The 23,197-nt window shown below is 45.9% G+C and overlaps 1 protein-coding gene across 6 annotated transcripts in view; it reads right to left on the reverse strand.

The window, feature by feature from the left end:
* Positions 1–23,197, reverse strand: part of ARIH2 (ariadne RBR E3 ubiquitin protein ligase 2) — a 69,084-nt gene that overhangs the window by 2,403 nt on the left and 43,484 nt on the right. For all 6 annotated transcript variants that reach the window (XM_030811827.1, XM_030811831.1, XM_030811830.1 and 3 more), the window contains 12 exons: positions 22,474–22,541; positions 19,169–19,232; positions 16,866–17,016; positions 15,670–15,791; positions 13,304–13,413; positions 9,898–10,015; positions 8,245–8,295; positions 8,133–8,154; positions 3,488–3,639; positions 2,630–2,773; positions 1,408–1,476; positions 159–242 (listed from right to left, as the gene is read on the reverse strand). In XM_030811827.1, coding sequence (XP_030667687.1) covers positions 159–242; positions 1,408–1,476; positions 2,630–2,773; positions 3,488–3,639; positions 8,133–8,154; positions 8,245–8,295; positions 9,898–10,015; positions 13,304–13,413; positions 15,670–15,791; positions 16,866–17,016; positions 19,169–19,232; positions 22,474–22,541 — 1,155 coding nt within the window. The remainder of the gene's footprint in view (positions 1–158; positions 243–1,407; positions 1,477–2,629; positions 2,774–3,487; positions 3,640–8,132; positions 8,155–8,244; positions 8,296–9,897; positions 10,016–13,303; positions 13,414–15,669; positions 15,792–16,865; positions 17,017–19,168; positions 19,233–22,473; positions 22,542–23,197) is intronic.

Consider the following 23,197-nt stretch of genomic DNA (forward strand, 5'->3'; position numbering starts at 1 on the left):
CCACAAACACCCTCTAGGACCTCCAAGGAGTCAAAAACACTGCCCTTCCCATTCTTAGCAGCAGCTTCCAGTGCACAAGCCAACAACCCTGTCACCTATTACCATGCCAGTCCTCCTTTACCTGCAATACAGAATCCAAGAGGACAGTAGGCACTTACCCCTCTGTCATAGCTGTCTGCACGCTCCACTTTCCATGAGAGGTTTTCGATCTCAGCCTCCAGCTGAGCCTGCTGGTATTCAAACTGTATAGGCAGAGCAGGAGGGTCAAAAGGTGAGTGGGCTGTGGCTGGGCCTGTACACGGGGGTGGGCACACGCAGCACCTCAGGCTTACAGGAACTACAGACAATCCTGATACTGTCCTCAGAACGTAGTGTTATTCCCTGTGCCCAGAGCCAGAATCCAAACAAAAGGCTATCCAAACAGCAAGACCACACTCACCCTCCACCCTCAAAAGGTCCACTCCACCCTCGACACTCCCAAAGGAAGGCGAAGAATTTAAGCCACTAAAGAGAACACTCCCAACATGAAAGGGAATGGATGCTGTAAAAAATAAGTCAAATGAATATTCTCAGATACTATCACTTCATTTTTTTTCAGTCCTTTTGCAAATCAAGAGCCTTAAAAATATTCAAACTTAAATACTTAGTAATTATACATCTAAGAAGATACAGCTTTATGCACAAAAATGTTCCTCAATGTCCTATTTATAGTAGTGAAACAAAGAAAGAATAAATGTCCCAAGTGATGGTACAATCATGTAATGACACATTCATGCAACCATTAACAAAATGGTATTTACCAGGCAGGTAAATCATAACAGCTATAACAATAAACTGTTATAACAATAAAATGTTATATATAACCTTGATTATATATACACAATGTTAATTTTAAAAGGCTAGAAAATGCTGACAGTGGTAATTTCTTTCTGGACAATGTAAATGCTTTTCTGTTTTCCAGCATTTAAACAAAAATGTGAATTACTAGTTTATTAACACATTGTTATTGGTAATAACAATAAATTCATATTCAAATTCAACGCTAAGATGAAGAATTAAACAAGGTATAAAACAGTCAAATATATCTTAAGGACATGCATGCTAAATATCCCTCCCAAGCATGGGCACTACTGGCCTCCCACTGGCCACAGACCTTTTTAGCCAATCGCCCTTTAAATATAGTTGTTCAGAGGATTAGGTGCATGTGCCTTATATTACACAAAATAATAGCACCTGAGATCTATTTTGGAGGTGCCCAGAGTAGAAGTGGAATTTTGCAATTAGAGTTTTGTTTTAACTTTGCCCTCCCAATGATCAGGGTCTGGTCCTCACCCTCCTGCAAAGTGCTGGTAGAGAAGGGCACCTTTGAGGCTAACAGGACAGAGTAGAAAAATTGCTTTGCCTTACCAGCTTCTTCCTGGGTCCAGACTCCATGTAATATGCATATGGGTAGGTGTATTGCAGGGTGTATCGACACTGCAACAGGAGAGAAGAGAAGGAACCTGTGTCTGTGATTCTAAGCTACCTGCATCTCAGGTGGCTCTTACAATTCCTACCCTCAACATGCAAATTAGCCCAGCTCTATAGGTATGGGCCTGAAAGAAATGATACTAGGCCAAATAGAGGATGAATTGGGAGAAGACATGAGGGAAAAAACAAACAACAATGGTCACAGAACACCCACGGTTTCTTTTACAAACTGATTACCAGCAGCTGCCTCAATGGATTTTCCCTCGAGTAGGACATCAGAGTCAACACATCTATCTCAATGCTTAGCCAAAGACAACCGTTTTTTTTTTTTTTGAAACAAGGTTTCGTTCTGTTGCCCAGGCTGGAGTGCAGTGCTGCAATCCCCACTCACTGCAAACTCTGCCTCCCAGACTCAAGCGATCCTCCCACCTCAGCCTTCCAAGTATCCAGGACTACAGGTGTGCATCACCACACCAGGCGAATTTTTGTATTTTTTTTTGTAGAGACGGGGTTTTACCATGTTGCCCAGGCTAGTCTCAAACTCCTGGGCTCAAGCAATCCACCTGCCCTGGCCTTCCAAAGTGCTGGGATCATAGGCATGAGACACTGCACCCTGCCCAATCTTTTTTTTTTTTTTTTTTCAGACAGTCTTGCTTTGTCGCCCCGGCTGGAGTGCAATGGCATGATCTCGGCTCACTGTAGTCTCCGACTCCCAGGTTCAAGCGATTCTCGTGCCTCAGCCTCCCAAGTAGCTGGAACTACAGGCACGCGCCACCATGCCCAGCTAATTTTTGTATTTTTAGTAGAGACAGGATTTCACCATGTTGGCCAGGCTGGTCTCAAACTCCTGACCTCAAATGATCAATCTTTTATTTTCCTTTGAGCGATACATAAACAGGACAAAAGGAGAAGAAAAGTGCTCTAGTTTTCCCTGCAGGCAGAGGCAGTGCAACACTCTTATAAATCCCCTGGACATCCAGCAGAGGACTGGGTCCTTCATGGGCACGGCACATGAAAATGTGGATCCACAAGCAGAAGCATGAAAGGCTGCACAGGGTGCTAAAATACCCTCTCTCAACAGGGCTTCCCACCTTCAGAGGTCTGTGCCTGACGGAGCCAGGCACTGGACCAGGGATAGAATGAGTGAAGTGGTAGATACCTTGGCCAAGAGCTTGGCAGCATTCTGTAGGTACTGCCAGTCGATCCACGTCCCCAGATTGTTCATGACCCTCTCCTGAATCTTCTCGTGAATCCGCTGGTATGTCTGTGCCTCTAGCTGCAAGCTTTTATTGTGGTTTTCCCACTACAGGGCACAGAAGAAGGAGAAAACCACAGGAGTCCCACGAAGGTGCAGAGGTCTACACAGGAGTTCAGGATAGACACCTTGCTGGCAGGACACGGCCATAGACTCCTCTAACTTATTCCCCAAAGTGCAAGAGCAGGTCTTCTTCAGTCCATCCTTCTAACCTGTCCATAGCAGCTGTATGCCTGCCAGATCACTCTACCCTTCTGGGGCAACAGGACTCTAGCCCTGAGGACTCTGCAAAGCTAGGCCCCTGATGGTCTACTATGCTTAGAGACCATTATGCATGGGGCTCTTTGGGCTTCTGAAGGGCTCCCTGGGAGAAACTGCCTTCCAAATCTGACTACTAAGATGATACTATGGGAACAGATTGTGAGGACACAAAGAAAAAAATAAATAAAAATTAAAAACGTAGAAAAAAGAAAAAAAAAAGATGGTGCTAGATGGAAAAGACTGTCTGATGGCCCTTCATTGTCCTTTAATCCATCATTCAACCAAGGTCAGTACCAGGTCCTTCCCTGTTGGCTGGGGAATTTTCCTGTAGAGCTTGAAAGGCACATCTATAGAGGCAGCACCCAGGGATACTGCAGGAGCTCCATTCACTGACTTCTGTGTGCACAGGCTGGCTATCTCTACCAGTCCCTGGGAATCCCACCAGCAGGCCAAGTGGAAGAAGCCTACCCTGTAGGTGAAGGTACAGGAGAGGACACCTACCCTCTCAAAGTAGAATAAGTACTTCTTGAGGGCTTCCCTCGCCTGGGCTTGTTGGCTCTGGTTCACAATGTCAGGATTCTCCTTGTAACGACTGCACTCATAGTATTCACTGCCATGAGTCTTCCAGTCTCCTAGACACATCCAGCAGAAGTCTGTGCAGAACAGAGGAAGAGTCATTTACATCTACAAGACAACTCCACTTTCCTCCATAGGCAGAGGAGACAGACAGACCCTGCTCCCAAAGGGGTCACCTGAACACAACTTCCCAAGGGTGCCTCTTTCCCGAAGGAATGTGCACCTCTCATCCCTGTCACATCCTACTGTCCCTGTAGCCTGTACTTGCTGATAGGAACAAAAACCTATGGATAATTTCTATTCCATGAGCACATGTGCCATGTGCCTTATTAATCTAACACAGGCAGATGCTGACCGTACAGACTACTGATCTGCTATGTGAATGCCACTATGAGAAGCAGGAACTAGTCCAACTGAGGCCCACCTGACTGTCTAAACACACATCATCAGTACAAACTGACCTCCCTACTGCTTCCTACCCTCACACTTGTCCTAGAAAGATTTTTGTATATGAAACTAAGAATAAAGGCTTTCCCCTTTTTCTTCTATTTTAAAGAACACATTTCTTATTTTTCTTTTTTTCTTTCTTTTTTTTTTTTTTTTTGAGACAGTCTCACTCTGTCACCCAGGCTGGAGTGCAGTGGCGCGATCTTGGCTTATTGCAACCTCTGCATCCCAGGTTCAAGCGATTCTCTTGCCTCAGCCTCCCGAGTAGCTGGGACTACAGGTGCCTGCCAACATGCTGGCTAATTTTTGTACTTTTAGTAGAGATGGGTTTCACCATGTTGGCCAGGCTGGTCTCGAGAACCCCCAATGTTCAGTGATCTGCCCATCTCTGCCTCTCAAAGTGCTGAGATTACAGGCGTGAGCCACTGCGCCTGGCAAATAACACATTTCTATAAAACCTAGAGCTATCCAATGGTTCATAATCAGAATTATGATTCTGCTTTTGCGGTAGCTCACACCTGTAATCCCAGCACTCTGGGAGGCCAAGGCGGGTGGATCACCTGAGGTCAGGAATTTGAGACCAGCCTGGCCAACGTGGTGAAACCCCCGTCTCTACTAAAAACAAACAAACAAACAAACAAAATATACACACACACACACACACAATTAGCCAGGTGTGGTGGCACATGCCAGTAGCTACTTGGGAGGCTGAAGCACGAGAACTGGTTGAACCTGTAGGACAGAGGTTGTAAGCCGAGATTATACCACTGCACTCCAGCCTAGGTGACAGAGTGAGACTGTGTCTCAAAAAAAAAAAAAAAAAATCCCCTATATGTTCAAAGAATTATTGTTAGATACCCAAAGAATTACTGCAGTCTAATGGAGAGAAGCCAACCACAGTTTTGTTGGATGAACAATGGCCTGTTGATATTCTGCATTCCATGAGCACATGGGCTATGTGCCTTGTTATAGGCCTGTGTCAAGGCTGCTATGAGAAGCAAAACTTGTCTGAGGTCCTCCTGGTTGTCTAGAACACACATTGTGTGTTCTAATAATATCTTATTCGATTTTATATCTGGCCTATTCTGCCTCTTCCAGAGACCCTGACAGTGGTTAATCCTGTTTCCCAGGATTCACTCTCCTGGGATAACTTGGCTTACTGAATTCCCCCAAAATGAGGCTCTTGAATCATTTTAGGGAAGCCAAAGCAAAACCCGGAGACCCAGAGGTTGTTCAATTTTTCTCCTCCTGGGAGCCTTCACCTAATAGTGGCAACTCTGCCCTCTCTTTAATTAGCTAGGTGTGCTTGCTACCATTTTAAAGAACAATACAGGCCGGGCGCGGTGCCTCACGCCTGTAATCCAAGCACTTCGGGGGGCCAAGGTGGGCTAATTATGAGGTCAAGAGTTCAAGACCAGCCTGGCCAACATGGTGAAACCCCGTCTCTACCAAAAATACAAAAAATTAGCTGGGTATAGTGGCGGGCGCCTGTAACCTCAGCTACTTGGGAGGCTGAGGCAGGAGAATCGCTTGAACCCAGGAGGCGGAGGTTGCAGTGAGCCGAGATCGCACCACTGTACTCTAACCCAGGTGACAGAGTGAGACTCTGTCAAAAATTAGCTGGGTGTGGTGGCGTGGCATGTGCCTGCAGTTCCAGCTACTCGGGAAGCTGAGCAAGGATAATTGCTTGAACCTGGGAGGTGGAGGTCGCAGTGAGCCGAGATCGCGCCACTGCACTCAGCCTGGGTGACAGAGTGAGACTCCGTCTCAAAACAAAACAAAACAAAACAAAAACAAAAAAAAACACCAAAATAAACCACATTCCTTAGGGTTGCCCATATAGGTGGTATAAAATATACAGCAAAGAAAGAGATGGTAGTTTTTGTTTTTGTTTTTGTTTTTGAGACGGAGTCTCGCTCTGTCGCCCAGGCTGGAGTGCAGTGGTGTGATCTTGGCTCACTGCAACCTCCACCTCCCTGGTTCAAGCAATTCTCCTGCCTCAGCCTCCCGAATAGCTGGGACTACAGGAGTGCGCCACTGCGCCTGGCTAATTTTGTATTTTTTTTTAGTAGAGATGGGGTTTCACCATGTTAGCCAGGATGGTCTCGATCTCCTGACCTCATGATCCGCCCACCTCAGCCTCCTAAAGTGCTGGGATTACAGGCATGAGCCACTGCGCCCAGCCAGTTTTTCTTTTTGAGACGGAGTCTCGCTCTATCGCCCAGGCTGGAGTTCAGTGGCACAATCTCGGCTCACTGTGACCTCCACCTCCTGGGTTCAAGCGATTCTCATGAGATGGCAGTGAACTCTGGGTGTCAAGGGATATGGACACCCAGGGGGCTCCTTAGGCACTAGGAATGTGGTGGGTGCTGGGATGTTTGTCATTATTCTTTAAACTCTGTGTCTTTTGCATTGTTCTAAGTGTATGATACGCTTCTCTCTCCGATATATACAAAGAAAAAGAGAGGGAAAGAATGTGGCCCCACAGAAGAAATATGCCACTACCCATGGCCTATCTTCGTTCGGCACTGCAGAGTCAATGTTGCTGTCTAAGACCCTGCCATGACCACTCTGATTAAGAGGGCTCCTGGGGCCGGGAGCAGTGGCTCACACCTGTAATCCGAGCACTTTGGGAGGTCAAGGCAGTCAGACTGCCTGAGGCCGGAAGTTCGAGACCAGCCTGGCCAGCATGGTGAAACCCCATCTATACTAAGAATACAAAAATTATCCAGGTGTGGTGGTGGCGCCTGTAATTGCAGCTACTGGGGAGGCAGAGCGAGAATCGCTTGAATCCAGGAGGTAGATGTTGCAGTGAGCCAAGATCGCACCATTGCATTCCAGCCTGAGTGACAAGAGCAAAACTCCATCTTTGGAAAAAAAAAAAAAAAAAAAAAAAAAAAAAAGCCAGGCTCGGTGGCTCATGCCTATAATCCCAGTACTTTAAGAGGCCAAGGTAGGCGGATCACCTGAGGTCAAGAGTTCGACACCAGCCTGGCAAACATGGTGAAACCCTGTTTCTACTAAAAATACAAAAAAGTAGCCAGGTGTGGTGGTGAGTGCCTGTAATCCCAGCTACTCAGGAGGCTGAAGTGGGAGAATTGCTTAAACCCAGGAGGTGGAGGTTGCAGTGAGCCAAGATCACGCCACTGCACTCCAGCCTGGGCGACACAGTGAGACTCTGTCTCAAAAAATAAAGAAAAGAGGGTTCCTGGAAATAGCATTTGCACAGGCCCTTACAAAGCGAAACTCTCGGTCAGGTGCAGTGGCTCACTCCTGTAATCCCAGCACTTTGGGAGGCCAAGACAGGCAGATCACCTGAGGTCAGGAGTTCAAGACCAGCCTCGAACATGGCAAACCCCCGTCTCTACTAAAAATACGGAAATTAGCCAGGCGTGGTGGAAGATGCCTGTAATCCCAGCTACTTGGAAGACTGAGGCAGCAGAACTGCTTGAACCCAGGAGATGGAGGTTGCAGTGAGCTGAGACTGCGCCACTGCACTCCAGCCTGGGTGACAGAGTGAGATTCCTTCTCCAGAAAAAAAAGAAACGTCAGGGGCTCCTGTTGAGCATCAAAGCAGCTGTGTAGGAGACCCACTTGGACATATTTTCTATTTGAAAGGATTCTGTTTCTTCAGCTGACCTGGCCGGATGGCATAGTTCTAGCTATGTAAATTATTCGTGATCGATGAAGGAGGTCTGAAAGGCTAAATCAAAACCCCCACTAGAAACTTTGTAAAACAGCAAGGGAAAACCATTATTTTACTACTTCTGGTAAAGGTATCTACAAGGTAGCACAGATAAGCCCCAAGCTACTTACCTGCCTTGGCAAAAAAATGAAAGCAACACCCTGAAATCATCTTCTTGGCTAACTGAGGATCATGAGGATTATCCCAAACTTGACTTCTGACTATATGTGTTAGCAAGATAGCAGTGGGATTATAGAAGGGACCAAAAAACAGAAAATAAAAGTAAAAAGCTACTTTATGCCAGTTACTGTGACTGTTAAGTGACTGAGGCTCTTCTATGCTTTGTCATTTCATGGCAGAAGTACTCACTTAAATAGTAACGGAGACCCAACCACAAGAAAGTGCCACTGGGCCTTACACACCAAGCTTGGAACTCACCGTGTTTACATTTGGAGCATTGCTGTCAGAGGGAAACAGAAGAGAACACGTTAAGGGCACACTGACCAAAGCTTCCATGTCACACATGCAAAGTGTAGAGGCTTCTGCTCACCATGTGATTGCAGCCTCCGTTCTTCTCAATGCAGATGTTGCACTTGGGACACTGAGGAGACAGAAGGGTGCCATTAGGCTCACACATCACCAGGGTGGTTTTAAGACAAATTACACAAAGCTCCTGCCACCAATGCCCAGTTGCTCATCGTGCGAGCACTTCTGGGGAGGAGCATCTCACTTAAATGTGGCAGGTCGCTGAGGCTGGAACAGCAATTCAAGGAAATGAGGTCAGCATATTTGGCTTTGAAATGCTTCAAGCACCAGCTGAACCCCACTAAGTCTTCCACCATCTGCCCCTGCCATGAAGCTGCTCAGATTAAGCACAAGTTGAATCAGCAGAAAAGCCTGCCTTTTTGAGAGGACTGCCAAAGCAGCACAGGAGCTGCCACAATGGATTCAGTCCTGGTCAGCTTGCCTGAACTTCTGCTTCGAGAAGAGGGCAAGGAAACCACATCTAAAGCTCGTCTCTCCCATTTGAGAGATGCCAGCAACCTGAGACAGCAATGCAGAGACCAGTCTGATGCTGTGATCTCCCACTGCCATGAAGTCGACTATGTATTTTTTTTTTTTTTTTTGAGACGGAGTCTCGCTCTGTCGCCCAGGCTGGAGTGCAGTGGCGCAATCTCGGCTCACTGCAAGCTCCGCCTCCCAGGTTCACGCCATTCTCCTGCCTCAGCCTCTCCGAGTAGCTGAGACTACAGGCGCCCGCCACCACGGCCGGCTAATTTTTTTGTATTTTTAGTAGAGACGGGGTTTCACCGTGGTCTCGATCTCCTGACATCGTGATCCGCCCGCCCCGGCCTCCCAAAGTGCTGGGATTACAAGCGTGAGCCACCGCGCCCGGCCGAAGTTGACTATGTTAAATAATGTCTTTATCATAACTGTGCTTGTGAGTGCACTGACTCAGCGAGTGACTGACAAAGGGTACAGTGGCCCCTAGAGCCCACAGGCCATACTTTCCCATGGGAGACTTCAAAATGAGTATCGTGCAGGTCTGGGCTTGCATTACAGCCTTACTATGTATCAAGTGTAGCTATTAACCACCTCCTTTTCAGGGCTTTTTTTTTTTTTTTTTGAGACAGAGTCTCGCTCTTTCACCCAGGCTGGGGGGCAGTGGCGCGATCTCGACTCACTGCAGGCTCCACCCCCTGGGGTTCACGCCATTCTCCTGCCTCAGCCTGCTGCGTAGCTGGGACTACAGGCGCCCGCCACCTCGCCCGGCTAATTTTTAGTAGAGACGGGGTTTCACCGTGTTAGCCAGGATGGTCTCGATCTCCTGACCTTGTGATCTGCCCACCTCGGCCTCCCAAAGTGCTGGAATTACAGGCGTGAGCCACTGCGCCTGGCCTTCAGGGCTGTTAAAGGCTGCTAGGCATTCAATCATAATTAGTTCTCTTCTAATTAGTTCCCCCTTTGGGTCCCCCTTTCCTGGCATTTTGGCATTTCATAATAATAGAGAAAATATGCACCCAATGCATCCTATGATAAACTGCTACAAGCTGCCAACTCTGTGTGAGGGTTCCCAACCCCCAGTCCTCAGGAAGGGTCCTGGGGCTCTGGGTATTCTGCTCTCAGATGGCAAATCTCCAAGGCAAGGCCCTGGGTAGCACTAAGGAGGGCAGATCCATGAGAGGTAAAATATGGTCCTTACGTCTTTAGTGTGAGCACTAATGTAGTTGGCTGTTTCAGAGTCGTCTGCACACTTCGTGAGCCATTTCCGGATTGTGGCGCAGTCTGTGGGTGCGTGATACATCTGACGACACTTGAAACTTAAAATCGGAAAAGAAAAACATTCAAATATGCATTAAGTCAGGGTCCATGTTTAAAATTTTCCTTTTATCCGAGCCAACAAATCATGAATTAGAGCTTTTCTTTTCTTGTTTTTTGAGACAGTCCCGTTCTGTCGCCAGGCTGGAGTGTAGTGGCGCGATCTCGGCTCACTGCAAGCTCTGCCTCCCAGGTTCACGCCATTCTCCTGCCTCAACCTCCCTAGTAGTTGGGACTACAGGTGCCCGCCACCACGCCCGGCTAATTTTTTGTATTTTTAGTAGAGACGAGTTTCACCGTGTTAGCCAGGATGGTCTCCATCTCCCGACCTCATGATCCACCCACCTCGGCCTCCCAAAGTGCTGGGATTATAGGTGTAAGCCACTGTGCCCAGCCTAATTTTTGTATTTTTAGTAGAGACGGGTTTCACCCTGTTGGCCAGGATGGTCTTGATCTCTTGACCTTGTGATCTGCCCGCCTCGGCCTCCCAAAGTGCTGGGATTACAGGCATGGGCCACTGTGCCCGGCCTAGAGCTTTTCAAATAGGTAAAGTTATCTCTCAAGGCCTATGGAACCTTTACCTACCCAGAGTTATACTGAAATAGTGCATGAATGTCTCTTCAACTTAAGCCTTTGTAAGACATGCTCTAACATGCACAAATAAAATATTTCTGTAGGCCGAGTGCAGTGGTTCATGCTTGCAATCCTAGTACTATGGAAGGTCAAGATGGGAGGACTGCTTGAGCCCAGGAGTTTGAAACCAGCCTGGGCAATATGGTGAGACCCCATCTCTACAAAAAATGAAAAAATTAGTCAGGTGTAGTGGTATGTGTTTTTAGTCCCAGCTACTAGAGAGTCTAAGGCAGGAGGATTTGCCTGAGCTCTGGAGGTCAAGGCTGCAGTGAGCTGTGTTCGCATCACTGTACTGCAACGTGGGCAACTGAGAGAGACGCTGTTTTTTTAAAAAAAGCATTGCTTTAGACCAGGAGTTTGAGACCAACCAACCTAGGCAACGTAGGAAGACCCTGTCTCTACAATTTTTTTTTTGAGATGGAGTTTCACTCTTGTCACCCAGGCTGGAGTGCAATGGCATGATCTTGGCTCACTACAAACTCTGCCTCCCTGGTTCAAGTGATTTTCCTGCCTCAGCCTCCTCAGTAGCTGAGATTACAGACACCTGCCACTACGCCTGGCTAATTTTTGTATTTTTAGTAGAGACGTGATTTCACCATGTTGGCCAGGCTAGTCTTGAACTCCTGACCTTAGGTGATCCACCCACCTCAGTCTCCTAAAGTCACAGGGGTCCTAAAGCTGGGGTCACAGGCGTGAGCCACCGCACTTGGGCCCTACAACAAATTTAAAAAAATTAGTTGGGCATCTGTAGTTTCAGCTACTTGGGAGGCTAAGGCAGAAGGATCACTTCATCCCAGGGGTTTGAGGCTGCAGTGAGCTATGATATGTATGTTAAATACCTTGTTTAAACATCTTGTTTACCAACCCCCAAGATGTCAAACACAGAGCTATGACTCTCAAAGGGCATGGTGAGGTGCTCTGAGAAGGACTCCTTAGCTCAGACCTAAGGCAGGACTGAGATCCACTTCTGGGAGTCTCATCGGATCTCCCAGTCAGACATGCACACAAGGATGCACAAATGCCAGAACTTGCAAAATCTGTAGGGTCATATCTCTGATGACACTGAAACTTAAAACAGAAAAAAAAGACAATCCAATATTCATCGGGCTAGGCTTCCATATTTTCAAATTTTCTTTTATGGAGGCCAACAGTACTTTGTGGCTAGAAAAGGCCCTCAGGCAAATACCCAGGGAAAGAATTTCTTTTTTTTTTTTTTTTTTTTTTAGACGGAGTCTGGCTCTGTCGCCCAGGCTGGAGTGCAGTGGCGCCATCTTGGCTCACTGAAAGCTCCGCCTCCCGGGTTCATGCCATTCTCCTGCCTCAGCCTCAGCTGGGACTACAGGCGCCCGCTACCACGCCCGGCTAATTTTTTGTATTTTTAGTAGAGACGGGGTTTCACCATGTTGGCCAGAATGGTCTCGATCTCTTGACCTCGTGATCCACCCGCCTCGGCCTCCCAAAGTGCTGGGATTACAGGCGTGAGCCACCGCGCCCAGCTGAAAGAATTTCATAAAGTGGGACACAAGGATAAAGAACAATTACAAGGTGTCTTCTGAATCTGCTGTGATCCTGGGGGCTGCCGGATTTAAAATGAAAGAACCATTGCATTAGTGATTCTTAACCTTTGGTGTCAATAATGTCTTGAAATGCAGGCATGTGCGCACACACACACATCACATTTTCCATGCAGTTTCTCTGAAGCCCCACCATGAATATTCCAGGGAGGTATGATTAGGACAGATCTGGGCCTAAATTACGGCTCTACCATTTACTAGGTTTACCTTGTACCTTGATTTATTCATAGAATATAAGGGTCATGGCCAGGTGCGGCTGGCTCAATCCTGTAATCCCAGCACTTTGGGAGCCCAAGGTGGGCAGATCACGAGGTCAAGAGTTTGAGACCAGCCTGGCCAACACAGTGAAACCCCGTCTCTACTAAAAATACAAAAATTAGCTGGGCATGGTGGCACGTGCCTGTAGTCCCAGCTACTCAGGAGGCTGAGGCAGGAGAATCACTCGTACCTGGGACGCGGAGATTGTGGTGAGCCAAGTATGCGCCACTGCACTCCAGCCTGGGCTACGGAGCAAGACTCCGTCTCAAGAAAACAACAAAAAAAGAGAGAATATAAGGGCCATATACAGTTGTGATAATGCAGGGTAAGTGATCAGGATAGTGCCTGTCACCTGGTAAGCCTTCGGTAATCTTTAGTTATTCCCATGGTATCTACTGAATGAAGTGAACCTTGAGTAAATGTAGAATATATTTATGACTCAGTTTTACAAAAATTAGCCAAGAAAGGCCAAGACAGAGAAAGATTAAAATGTTGAAGGTTATACCTTTCAAATACAGTAATATGTGATTAGCTATGCAGGTAGATACATCCCACATAACCTCTGGGCCATGAGACTTAGTAGCATAAGCCACAACACATTCTCCAAGAACCTGTGTCACTTCCTTGCCTCCAGACTGAGCATGTATTGAAGACCTAGTGGAATATGAGATGCTGGGCATAAACCTACCCACTTGGAGCACTGCTGCTCTGTTGGCTCAGAGACCCTGCCTCTTCCAGTGCCGCCCTCACATGGAGCAACAGCAGTGGTGCTTTGGAGGATGGGGCATGAGCCCAGGGCTGCTCAGCACTCACACTCACTCTTACCAGAAGACCTCGTTGCACCGATTGCACTGTACTCGGCGAGCTCTAGGCTCCTGTACCCGAATAACCATGGGGCAGTCTGCACCAGGGCACAGCTGGAGCTGGTAATGACTCTGTGAACACACCAACAGGAAACAATGAGGACATCTCTTAGTTGCTGTCTAAAAATCAGAACCCCCTGAATATTCGAACACATTCTGTTCTCCCAGCTGATGACTTATATGAAGGGGCTATATAAATTCAGAAAGGATGTCGTGAAGACCAAACGTAAGCCAGATATTAAAGAGGAACTTAGAACATTTAGCTTAAACCAGGTAACAACTCACTGGAATGATCTAAGGTTATATAGAATTGCACCAGGCATGGTGGCTCCCGCCTATAGTCCTAGCTACTCAGGAGGCTGAGGTGGGAAGACTGCTTGAGGCCTGAAATTTGAGGCTGCAGTGAGCTGATTGCACCAATGCATTCCAGCCTGGGTGACAGCGAAACTCTGTCTCTGAAAAAATTAAAAAATAACAAATAAGGCCGGGCGCGGTGGCTCATGCCTGTAATCCCAGTACTTTGGGAGGCCGAGGCGGGTGGATCACCTGAGGTCAGGAGTTTGAGACCAGCCTGGCCAACATGGTGAAACCCTGTCTCTACTAAAAAACACAAAAATTAGTTGGGTGTGGTGGCGCAAGCTTGTAATCTCAGCTACTCAGGAGGCTGAGGCTGGAGAATCGCTTGAACCTGGGAGATAGAGGTTGCAGTGAGCTGAGATCGTGCCCCTGTACTCCAGCCTGGGTGACAGAGTGAGACTCCATCTCAAAAAAAAAAAAAAAGGTATATCTGAGGAGCTCAATGACCCTCAAAGGCAGCAAACAGCATAAAGAACAAGGCCTTCTGTTTATCCTGCAGCATGTGCATGACAAGACCCAGACCATAAATTAATCTGAAAAGCTTAGGCAAAAAAGACAAAGATGAAAGTTATGCTGCATTGGGTGGATGGCTTGAGCTCAGGAGTTCGAGACCAGTCTGGGCAACATGGTGAAACACCCATCTTTACAAAAAATACAAAAATTAGCTGGGTTTGGTGGTGCACGCCCAGCTGCTCAGGAGGCTAAGGTGGGAGGATTGCTTGAGCCTGGGAGGTCAGAGGCTGCAGTGAGCCATGTTTGTGCCTCTACACTCCAGCCTGGGTGACAGAGTAAAACCCTGTCTCCAAAACAAAAAAAAGAAGAAAAGAAAAAGAAAAGAAAATTATATTGCATGGAATCAGCAGGCCTAGCAGATGGCCTAATAGAGGGAAAGGACTCCAAAAGTGACCATGCTGGAATCCTGGACAAGTTTTCCAATTACTCAAAAAGCAATACCCCTGGCCGGGCGTGGTGGCTCATGCTTGTAATCCCAGCACTTTGGGAGGCCGAGGCGGACGGATCACGAGGTCAGGAGATGGAGACCACGATGAAAACCCATCTCTACTAAAAATACAAAAAATTAGCCGGGCGTGGTGGCGGGCGCCTGTAGTCCCAGCTACTCGGAGAGGCTGAGGCAGGAGAATGGCGTGAACCCGGGAGGTGGAGCTTGCAGTGAGCCGAGATTGCGCCACTGCACTCTAGCCTGGGCGACAGAGCGAGACTCCGTCTCAAAAAAAAAAAAAAAAAAGCAATACCCCTTCTCTCTGCTCAACCACACAGGAAACTGAATGTAACAGCAGCTCCTAAATATGCCTAATTTGTATTCATCCGCTGACACACAATAGCTTCTTTAAGCAACTATGTATAAGGTGGGGAGGTCTGTCTACGGAAGAGAAAATCAAGACTTACAGGTTTAAAAAAAAAAAAAGAAAGAGGCTGGGTGCAGTGGCTCACGCCTGTAATCCCAGCACTTTGGGAGGCCGAGGCGGGCAGATCATGAGGTCAAGAGATCGAGATCATCCTGGCCAACATGGTGAAACCCCATCTCTACTAAAAATACAAAAATTAGCTGGGAGTGGTGGCGCATGCCTGTAGTCCCAGCTACTCGGGAGGCTGAGGCAGGAGAATCGCTTAAACCTGGGAGGCAGAGGTTGAAGTGAGCCAAGATCGTGCCACTGCACTACAGCCAGGCAACACAGTGAGGCAGTCACAAAACAACAACAACAACAAAAAAAAAAACAGTGGTCACAAAGAAAGGAAGTACCCAAGTTTCACAAAACGGTGTGTCTGACTCTAAGGCCTGTACTCTTCACTATCACTCCAGTGGTTTTCAAACTCTTTTAAAGCCATGGAACTCTTTCTTTGAACACTATCACTTAATGTCAGCCTAGTCTATAAAGTAAGTAACTGTGGTGACCCTCTGATGGAAGGTAGGCCCGGGAAGACAGAGGGCAGAACAAAGGCTGGCCATACCTCCACATAGTCCCTGAAGAGGTAGCGCCTGTATTTCTCTCTCAATTCTTCATTGGGAAGCAATGGAAACACAAAGTCCTCTGGTGTACGAAGTGGACAGTCCTGAGCCATACAAGAGACTCCTGTTGAACAAAAACAACCTGATGGGGCCAGGTGCGATGGCTCATGCCTGTAATCCCAGCACTTTGGGAGGCCAAGGCAGGCAGATCACCTGAGGTCGGGAGTTCGAGACCAACCTGACCAACATGGAGAAACCCAGTCTCTACTAAAAATACAAAATTAGCCAGGTGTGGCGCATGCCTGTAATCCCAACTACTCAGGAGGCTGAGGCAGGAGAATCGCTTGAACCTGGGAGGCAGAGGTTGTGGTGAGCTGAGATCGTGCGATTGCACTCCAGCCTGGGCAACAAGAGCGAAACTCTGTCTCAAAAAACAAACAAACAAAAAAACCAAAAACCAAAAAAGTGATGGACAACCATACTGCAGAAGACACAACATGCCCACCCAGTTCAGTCAACAAATCCAAGTTGCATAAAAGAAACCCTTCAAGCAACAGAATTTATTCAAAGAGAAGAGAGAAATTAGCATATTTTCACAGCAATGAAACTAAAATATTATCCCAAATTATATCACTAACGGCACCATTAAATAACAAAACCATTTTAAAAATCCTTATATAGAGTTCTTGACTAACAATTGAGTTTTGTGATGTTTAACATTATTTAGAGGTGATTATCACCAATTGTGGGACTGGGCAGATATCAATTAATGCGATGCTAATGTGTTTCAGTATCATCAAATCACAGTATAACAAATACTCTTGTAACTAATCATCAAATTTGATTTGTGCTATGTTACCTAAATAGCAGCAAACTCTTGTGGGCATTTCCGAGTTATGGCTGCCACTTGTGGAATCAACGTAGGCAGCTTAAAGGATCGTTCTCCCAAAAGGTGAGAGAAGGTAGCTCTGCACTCACGCCAACATTTACAACAGTATATTTAGTTTTCTCGTTTTGCTGAGGACTGGGGAAAACTTTGTCACTGTTTGTACGGATGTATTTGAAAATCACTACTTCTGATGATAAAAACCCCAATCAGGCTCAGAAGAAAATACTCAGTTTACTTGAGTACATGAAAAGGCAGAGTCAAAGATAAACACTTCATGCCAGCTTTTTATAAGTTCTGTGGCAGACTCACCCACGCCCACGCCGTCCTTGACGAGAACTGAGCAGTGCTGCTCCCAGCAGCTGCGGCAAAACTGGTGCTGACAGGCCAGAGAGAGTAGGTTTTCCTTTCGCACAAACTGCATACACACTGCACAGTGGTGAGGGGGATGGGATGTGGGAACCTGGAGAGAAATAGAGCCACATGAGCCAAAGAGGAGTCAGGTCCAGGAGACCATAAGGGTACCTCATGCAGCTGGGTGCATGGGAAGTGATCCTCACCCTGCAACAAGTATCAGAGCTCAACTGCAATGTGTGGACTCTGAGTCCCAAGGGTACTAAGCTAAAAGTATATACCAGGAAGGCTTCCTGAAGGAAGTGGCAGCTGCGCTGGGCTTGCAAAATCACTAGGATTCAGAGGGAGAAAGAAGGCTGAAATGAGAACTTACAGTGGTTTATAATGGCAGACTGAAAAACTCAGGGTTTCAGAATTGCCAAGGTCCTTAGAGGTCACTTAGTCCAAATTCTTTTAGAAGCTATCAGGTTTCTTTTGTAAACTACCTCTGTTAAGCACAGCAGAGTTGCCCCTCACGACTACTAGAAACCCAGTCACAAAGGTTATTAGAGGATGAGTTTATAAATCTTCTAACAGCCAACATTGTAGTTTTACTTGTCAAGGACAGTGGTTTCACTGTATCGACGTGCCCAAACCACAAAATACTACAGCCTTTACCAAGTTACAACTCATCCTTAATACACCAGATGTCACATGTAATTAATATTGTGGGGGGGGAGTGTGTGGAGACACCTACTGGGGGAAGAAACTCTTCTAGAATGTGTGCAAATAACTGTACAGCATGAACTCCAGAATCCACATCATGCTACACAAACTGGCAGAGAAAGACAATCTGGGGACCTTGGCTAAAACCACAAACCAATGGAAAAGTCCACTTACAAGAACATTAGGTTCTTTTTAGTTTACTGGGAATATAAAAAAACAAGTTGAGGAAAAGAACTGGATTCTCATGTTTATCCATTTTGCTTCTGGAAACCTTTGTCTTAAGAGGCTGCAGAAATTATGTGGTGATCTGAGCCCCAATTCTGCCTTCCGAGATCTCTTTTAGCATGGCCCTCATTCAAAAAATATTCGACATATGTTCGTTTAGCTCCTAGATACACAAGAAATTGCTATGCATTGTTAAAATACAGCTTCTATGGTAGGGGTGGTAAAATGATATGAGTTAATCACTGTAACACACATGTAAAAGTTTATAATTAGGTGAGTTTCCAGGGGAATGATCCAGGAGACAGGCTTTGTCAAAGAGTGGCTTAGATTTTTTCTTTTCTTTTGATGGAGTCTCTGTCGCCCAGGCTGGAGTGCATGCAGGGGTGCGATCTTGGCTCACTGCAACCTCCGCCTCCCGGGTTCAACCAATTCTCCTGCCTCAGCCTCCCAAGTAGCTAGGATTACAGGCATGCGCCACCAGGCCTGGCTAATTTTTGTATTTTTAGTAAAGATGGGGTTTCACCATGTTGGCCAGGCTGGTCTCAAACTCCTGACCTCAAGTGATCTGCCCGCCTCGGCCCCTCAAAGTGCTGGGATTATGGGCGTGAGCTACCGTGCCTGGCCAGACTGGGGTCTTTAAACGTGAATTCCCTCCCTATAAGCAAAGGTGGAGCCACAGTCTGGACATTCCAGGAAGGGAAGGCACAAACAGAATAGAAGACATATGCAGTAATCTCAGACACACCAAAGCACCCAGAAGGAATGGAGTGCAGGCTGAAAGTGCAGAGAGGAAGGTGGGGCTGGAGAGGGCCCAAGGACAGGCAATGATTTAGTCCTTATCTATAAGGAAACTTTTCAAACCATAACAGATTTAAGTCAATACTAGAACAAATATTGTGAGCATGTTGAACTATAAACAAAGCAAAGAGAGCTTTTTTTTTTTTTTTTTTGAGACAGAGTCTCGCTCTGTTGCCCAGCTTGGAGTGCAGTGGCATGATCTCGGCTCACTGCAAGCTCCGCCTCCAGGGTTCACACCATTCTCCTGCCTCAGCCTCCCGAGTAGCTGGGACTACAGGTGCCTGCCACCACACCCGGCTAATTTTTTTTTTTTTTTTGTATTTTTAGTAGAGACAGGGTTTCACCGTGTTAGCCAGGATGGTCTCGATCTCCTGACCTCGTAATCCGCCTGCCTCGGCCTCCCAAAGTGCTGGGATTACAGGCGTGAGCCACACCGCACCCGGCCAAGTAAAGATAGCTCTTAAGGACACTGCAAGCCAAAGCAAGAACCACATGCAATTAGGTGAAGCCTCATTCAAGTAATAGACACTCACATGTTTTGATGGATTAGGCTGAACTCGAGCCTCAACAAGCAGTTGAGCAGAATTGGACTTGTATCTACAAAACAAAAAGCAGAAATGAAAGCAATCAGAAGCTAAAGACATTTTTACCCCTGAACAATAACAGGACAGACAAAGATGTTTAGAGCATCTTTGTCTCTACTTGCTCACAGAACCAAGCTTCCTTTTATCTCAGTGCAAAGACTTTTTTTCTCAAGACAGAAAATGCAAAATATAAAGGAATAATAAAAAATATAAAGCCTGATAAATCATGCTACATTTAAGAACCTCAATTCATCAGAAGACACCAAAGTCAAAAGCCAAGCCATAAGCTGGAAGATAATTCAATATATAAACTTCTAGGCCAGGCGCAGTGGCTCACACCTGTAATCCCAGCACTTTGGGAGGCTGAGGCGGGCAGATCACTTGAGGTCAGGAGTTTGAGACCAGCCTGGCCAAGATGGTGAAACCTGTCTCTACTAAAAATACAAAAATTAGCTGGGCATGGTGGCACGTGCCTGTAGTCCCAGCTACTTGGGAGGCTGAGGCAAGAGAATTGTTTGAACCCGGGGGGCAGAGGTTGCAGTGAGCCGAGATTGTGCCATTGCACTCCAGCCTGCAAGACAGAGCGAGACTCTGTCTCAATTAAAAAAAAAAAAAAAAAAAATCTATATATATGGCTGGGCACAGTGGCTCACGCCTGTAATCTAAGCACTTTGGGAGGCCGAGGTGGGTAGATCACTTGAGGTCAGGAGTTTGAGACCAGCCTGGCCAATATGGTGAAACCCCATCCAGGTGTGCTGGCTCATGCCTGTAATCCCAGCTACTTGGGAGACTGAAGCAGGAGGATCGCTTGAACCTGGGAGGTGGAGGTTGCAGTGAGCAGAGACTGCACCACTGCACTCCAGCCTGGGAGACAGAGCAAGACTCTGTCTCAAAAAAAATAAAAAATAAAAAAAATAACTGGCAAAGGATCAGTATTCAGAGTAAACAAAACTCCTAAAAATCCATTTGGTTCTAGGAACTGGACGTGGGAGAAGGGGAAAGGATCCATTTGGAATAACAAAATAACTCAATAAAAAACGGGGAGAAGACTTAACAGGCATTTCAAAGGAGGATGCAGCACAAATGGCCATTAAACATATGAAAAGATTCTCAACCTCCTTAATAATACAGGACCATTGAAACAATTAGACGCCATTTACATCCACCAAACTGCGAAACTTTAAGTCTTACAATATCAGGAACACCTATATACCACTGCTGAGCGTGTAAAGTGGTAAATCACTCTGGAAAACAACCTGGATTTAGCAAAGACAAAAATACACGTATGCTATACCCAATAATTCCTTTTCTATATTTAACTCCAGAAAAATTATGTGACAGTAAGAGTCACCTACAATAATTTTCCATTTATAACAGAATTATCAAGTGGCAATAAAAGTGCCACACAAAGCCCAGGTCAACATATTTCCAAGATACCAGGAATTGGAGCAGAAAAGAATTACGTCTCATCTATGTGATTTCTACCTAGTCAGAACGCTTCCCTCAACTATCCTTATTGAGGGGCCCGTTTTATTCCTAATTCCCACACTAGTATTTTAAGTATCTTTTGCCATCCAAATCTCCACTCCTGAGTTATGCTGAAAGAGTTGGGGCAGTGAGAGATATCCTATTGCCAGAACCTATGTGGTTCCAGAGTTTTGGGCAGTAGTATAATAAGAAGGCAGCAGAAGTTTATCTGCAATTCCATCTAAATGTATTCTGTTCTTGAGTACACAGGATGAGTGTAATTAGTGAATCAGGAACAAACTGTGCTGAGCTGCTCCAGCTGGTATGTCCTTCCCAGTTGTGTTCAGCCTGGAGAAGGAAAGGCATGACCTTCCTCTGTAGAGAAATTCTACTAAAAATACAAGAATTAACCAGGCATGGTGGCAAGTGCTGGTAATCCCAGCTACTTCATAGGCTGAGGCAGGAGAGTTGCTTGAACCCTGGCGGCGGAGGTTGCAGTGAGCCAAGGTCATGCCACTGCACTCCAGCCTGGGTGACAGAGTGAGACTTTGTCTCAAAAAAAAAAAAAAAAAAAAAAAAAAAAAAAACATACCATACGAGAAAGGAAGGCTCACTGCAGTGTGAAAGAGTAGGAATGGTAACAAGTGCTTCTCACCAGAGGGAATTTGCTCCCCACGAGTTATTTGACAATGTTTGGAGGCATTTTGATTGCCAAGGACTTAGAGGTGTGGCTTCTAGTAGTTAGAGCCCAGGGATGCTGCCAGACATCCTACAATTCACAGATCAGGCCCCCACAACAAAGAGTTATCTAGCCTAAAATGTCAATAATGCTAAAGATGAGAAACACTGTGCTAGACAGGGGCACATGCCTCCGAGGGTGAGCATAGGAGATCTCTACAGAGGATGCAGAGGAGGAGGTGCCCCTTTTCCTGACAACTTATAAGACATCTTGAGACTCTAAGGTCTGTATCTTAAGATCTCTAGTTCTGGAGGAGGTGGAAAGAAATACTCAAATACGCTGCTGGTAGAGGTGGCGGGTGGTAAAGTAGCCTATATTTTCTTTCTTTTTTTTTTTTTTTTTTTTTTGAGACAGAGTCTCACTCTGCCACCAGGCTGGAGTGCAGTGGCACAATCTCGGCTCACTGCAACCTCTGCCTCCAGGGTTTAAGCGATTCTCTTGCCTCAGCCTTGTGAGTAGCTGGGACTACAGGAGTGCACCACCACGCCAGGTTGATTTTCATATTTTTAGTAGAGACGGGGTTCCATCATGTTGGCCAGGCTGATTTCAAACTCCTGACCTCAGGTGATCCGCCCGCCTCAGCCTCCCAAAGTGCTGACATTACAGGCATGAGCCACCACGTACGGCCAGCAGCCTACGTTTTCTAAAGGAAATACGACTCGTACTATGATACAATCCTCAAGCTGACGTATCCAAAAGAAGTAAAAGATGTTGGCGTGTGTCACCTAGAAAGGCACTGATTAAACATTAACAATGGGAAAGAAAATCTGAATTAACTTCACTGTCCAACAACAGAGGTTTGGAAAAAGTATGGAGTATCTATGATAGAATACCGTGCTAGTATTAAAACTGGGGTAGAAGAATATACTGAAGACATGGGGAAAGTTCACAACATATTAAGAGAAGAGGATGTAAAATAGAATCCAATGTTTTAAAAATATACTATGCATATTGGAATATAGTCGAATACAGTCCAAAATGTAAATAATAATCACCACGGAGAGGGGAGCTATGGGCAATGTTCTCTCTCCTCCCCCAAATACCTTACCTGTCCAATATCTCTGAAACTTGCCAGTGGAAATTAACTAATATAAGTTTAGCAACTGAATGAGATACCTAGAAAGAAGAAAGAAAAAAAATAGAATTATAACTGCATTTTCTTTTAAAGTGTTTCACATTTTGAGAACTGTATACATTCATGTCTATGCCAAGCCCAGGCTGGATTACCAAATTCCTCCTCTTGGTTCTCTGCTTTGTCTTTTAAGTTCAGACTCTTACAATCTTAGTGATTTCATGAATCTCTTGATTTTCAATCTTTGTTTTCATTAATAAATCTTTCAAGAAAATTAATTTCATCTGAAACTTAAAGACACTCATTTTACAGTAAATAACAACCTAGCATCTATTAATAATATAAGCAACAGAGCTGGGGTTTCCTTCATGTCATATATGTTCCCTCAAGCTGCTGTAGGAGGTTGTACGCAGGAAGCACATCTCTAGTTAGGCCTGTTACTTGTAGAAAATCCCCAGGCCTGGGTTTGCATAAACCCTACAGAAACACCAGAAAACAACAAATAAAACATAAAAACCCAAAACTCAGTTTAAAATCACTGAATTCCCAGCAGCCAATGAGTCCTAGTTGCAAGGACAGTTTCAAAATTTGTGGGCAGCCTTTCTGGCCTCTATATGCTCTTAGGGGACATTTTTAAAAGCACATGGTTATAGCTACTAAAGAACCTCAGAAGGTGCATTGAGCTAGCAATTCTATTTCT

Source organism: Nomascus leucogenys, chromosome 4 (genome assembly GCF_006542625.1).
Source record: "Nomascus leucogenys isolate Asia chromosome 4, Asia_NLE_v1, whole genome shotgun sequence".
Taxonomy (NCBI): Eukaryota; Metazoa; Chordata; class Mammalia; order Primates; family Hylobatidae; genus Nomascus; species Nomascus leucogenys.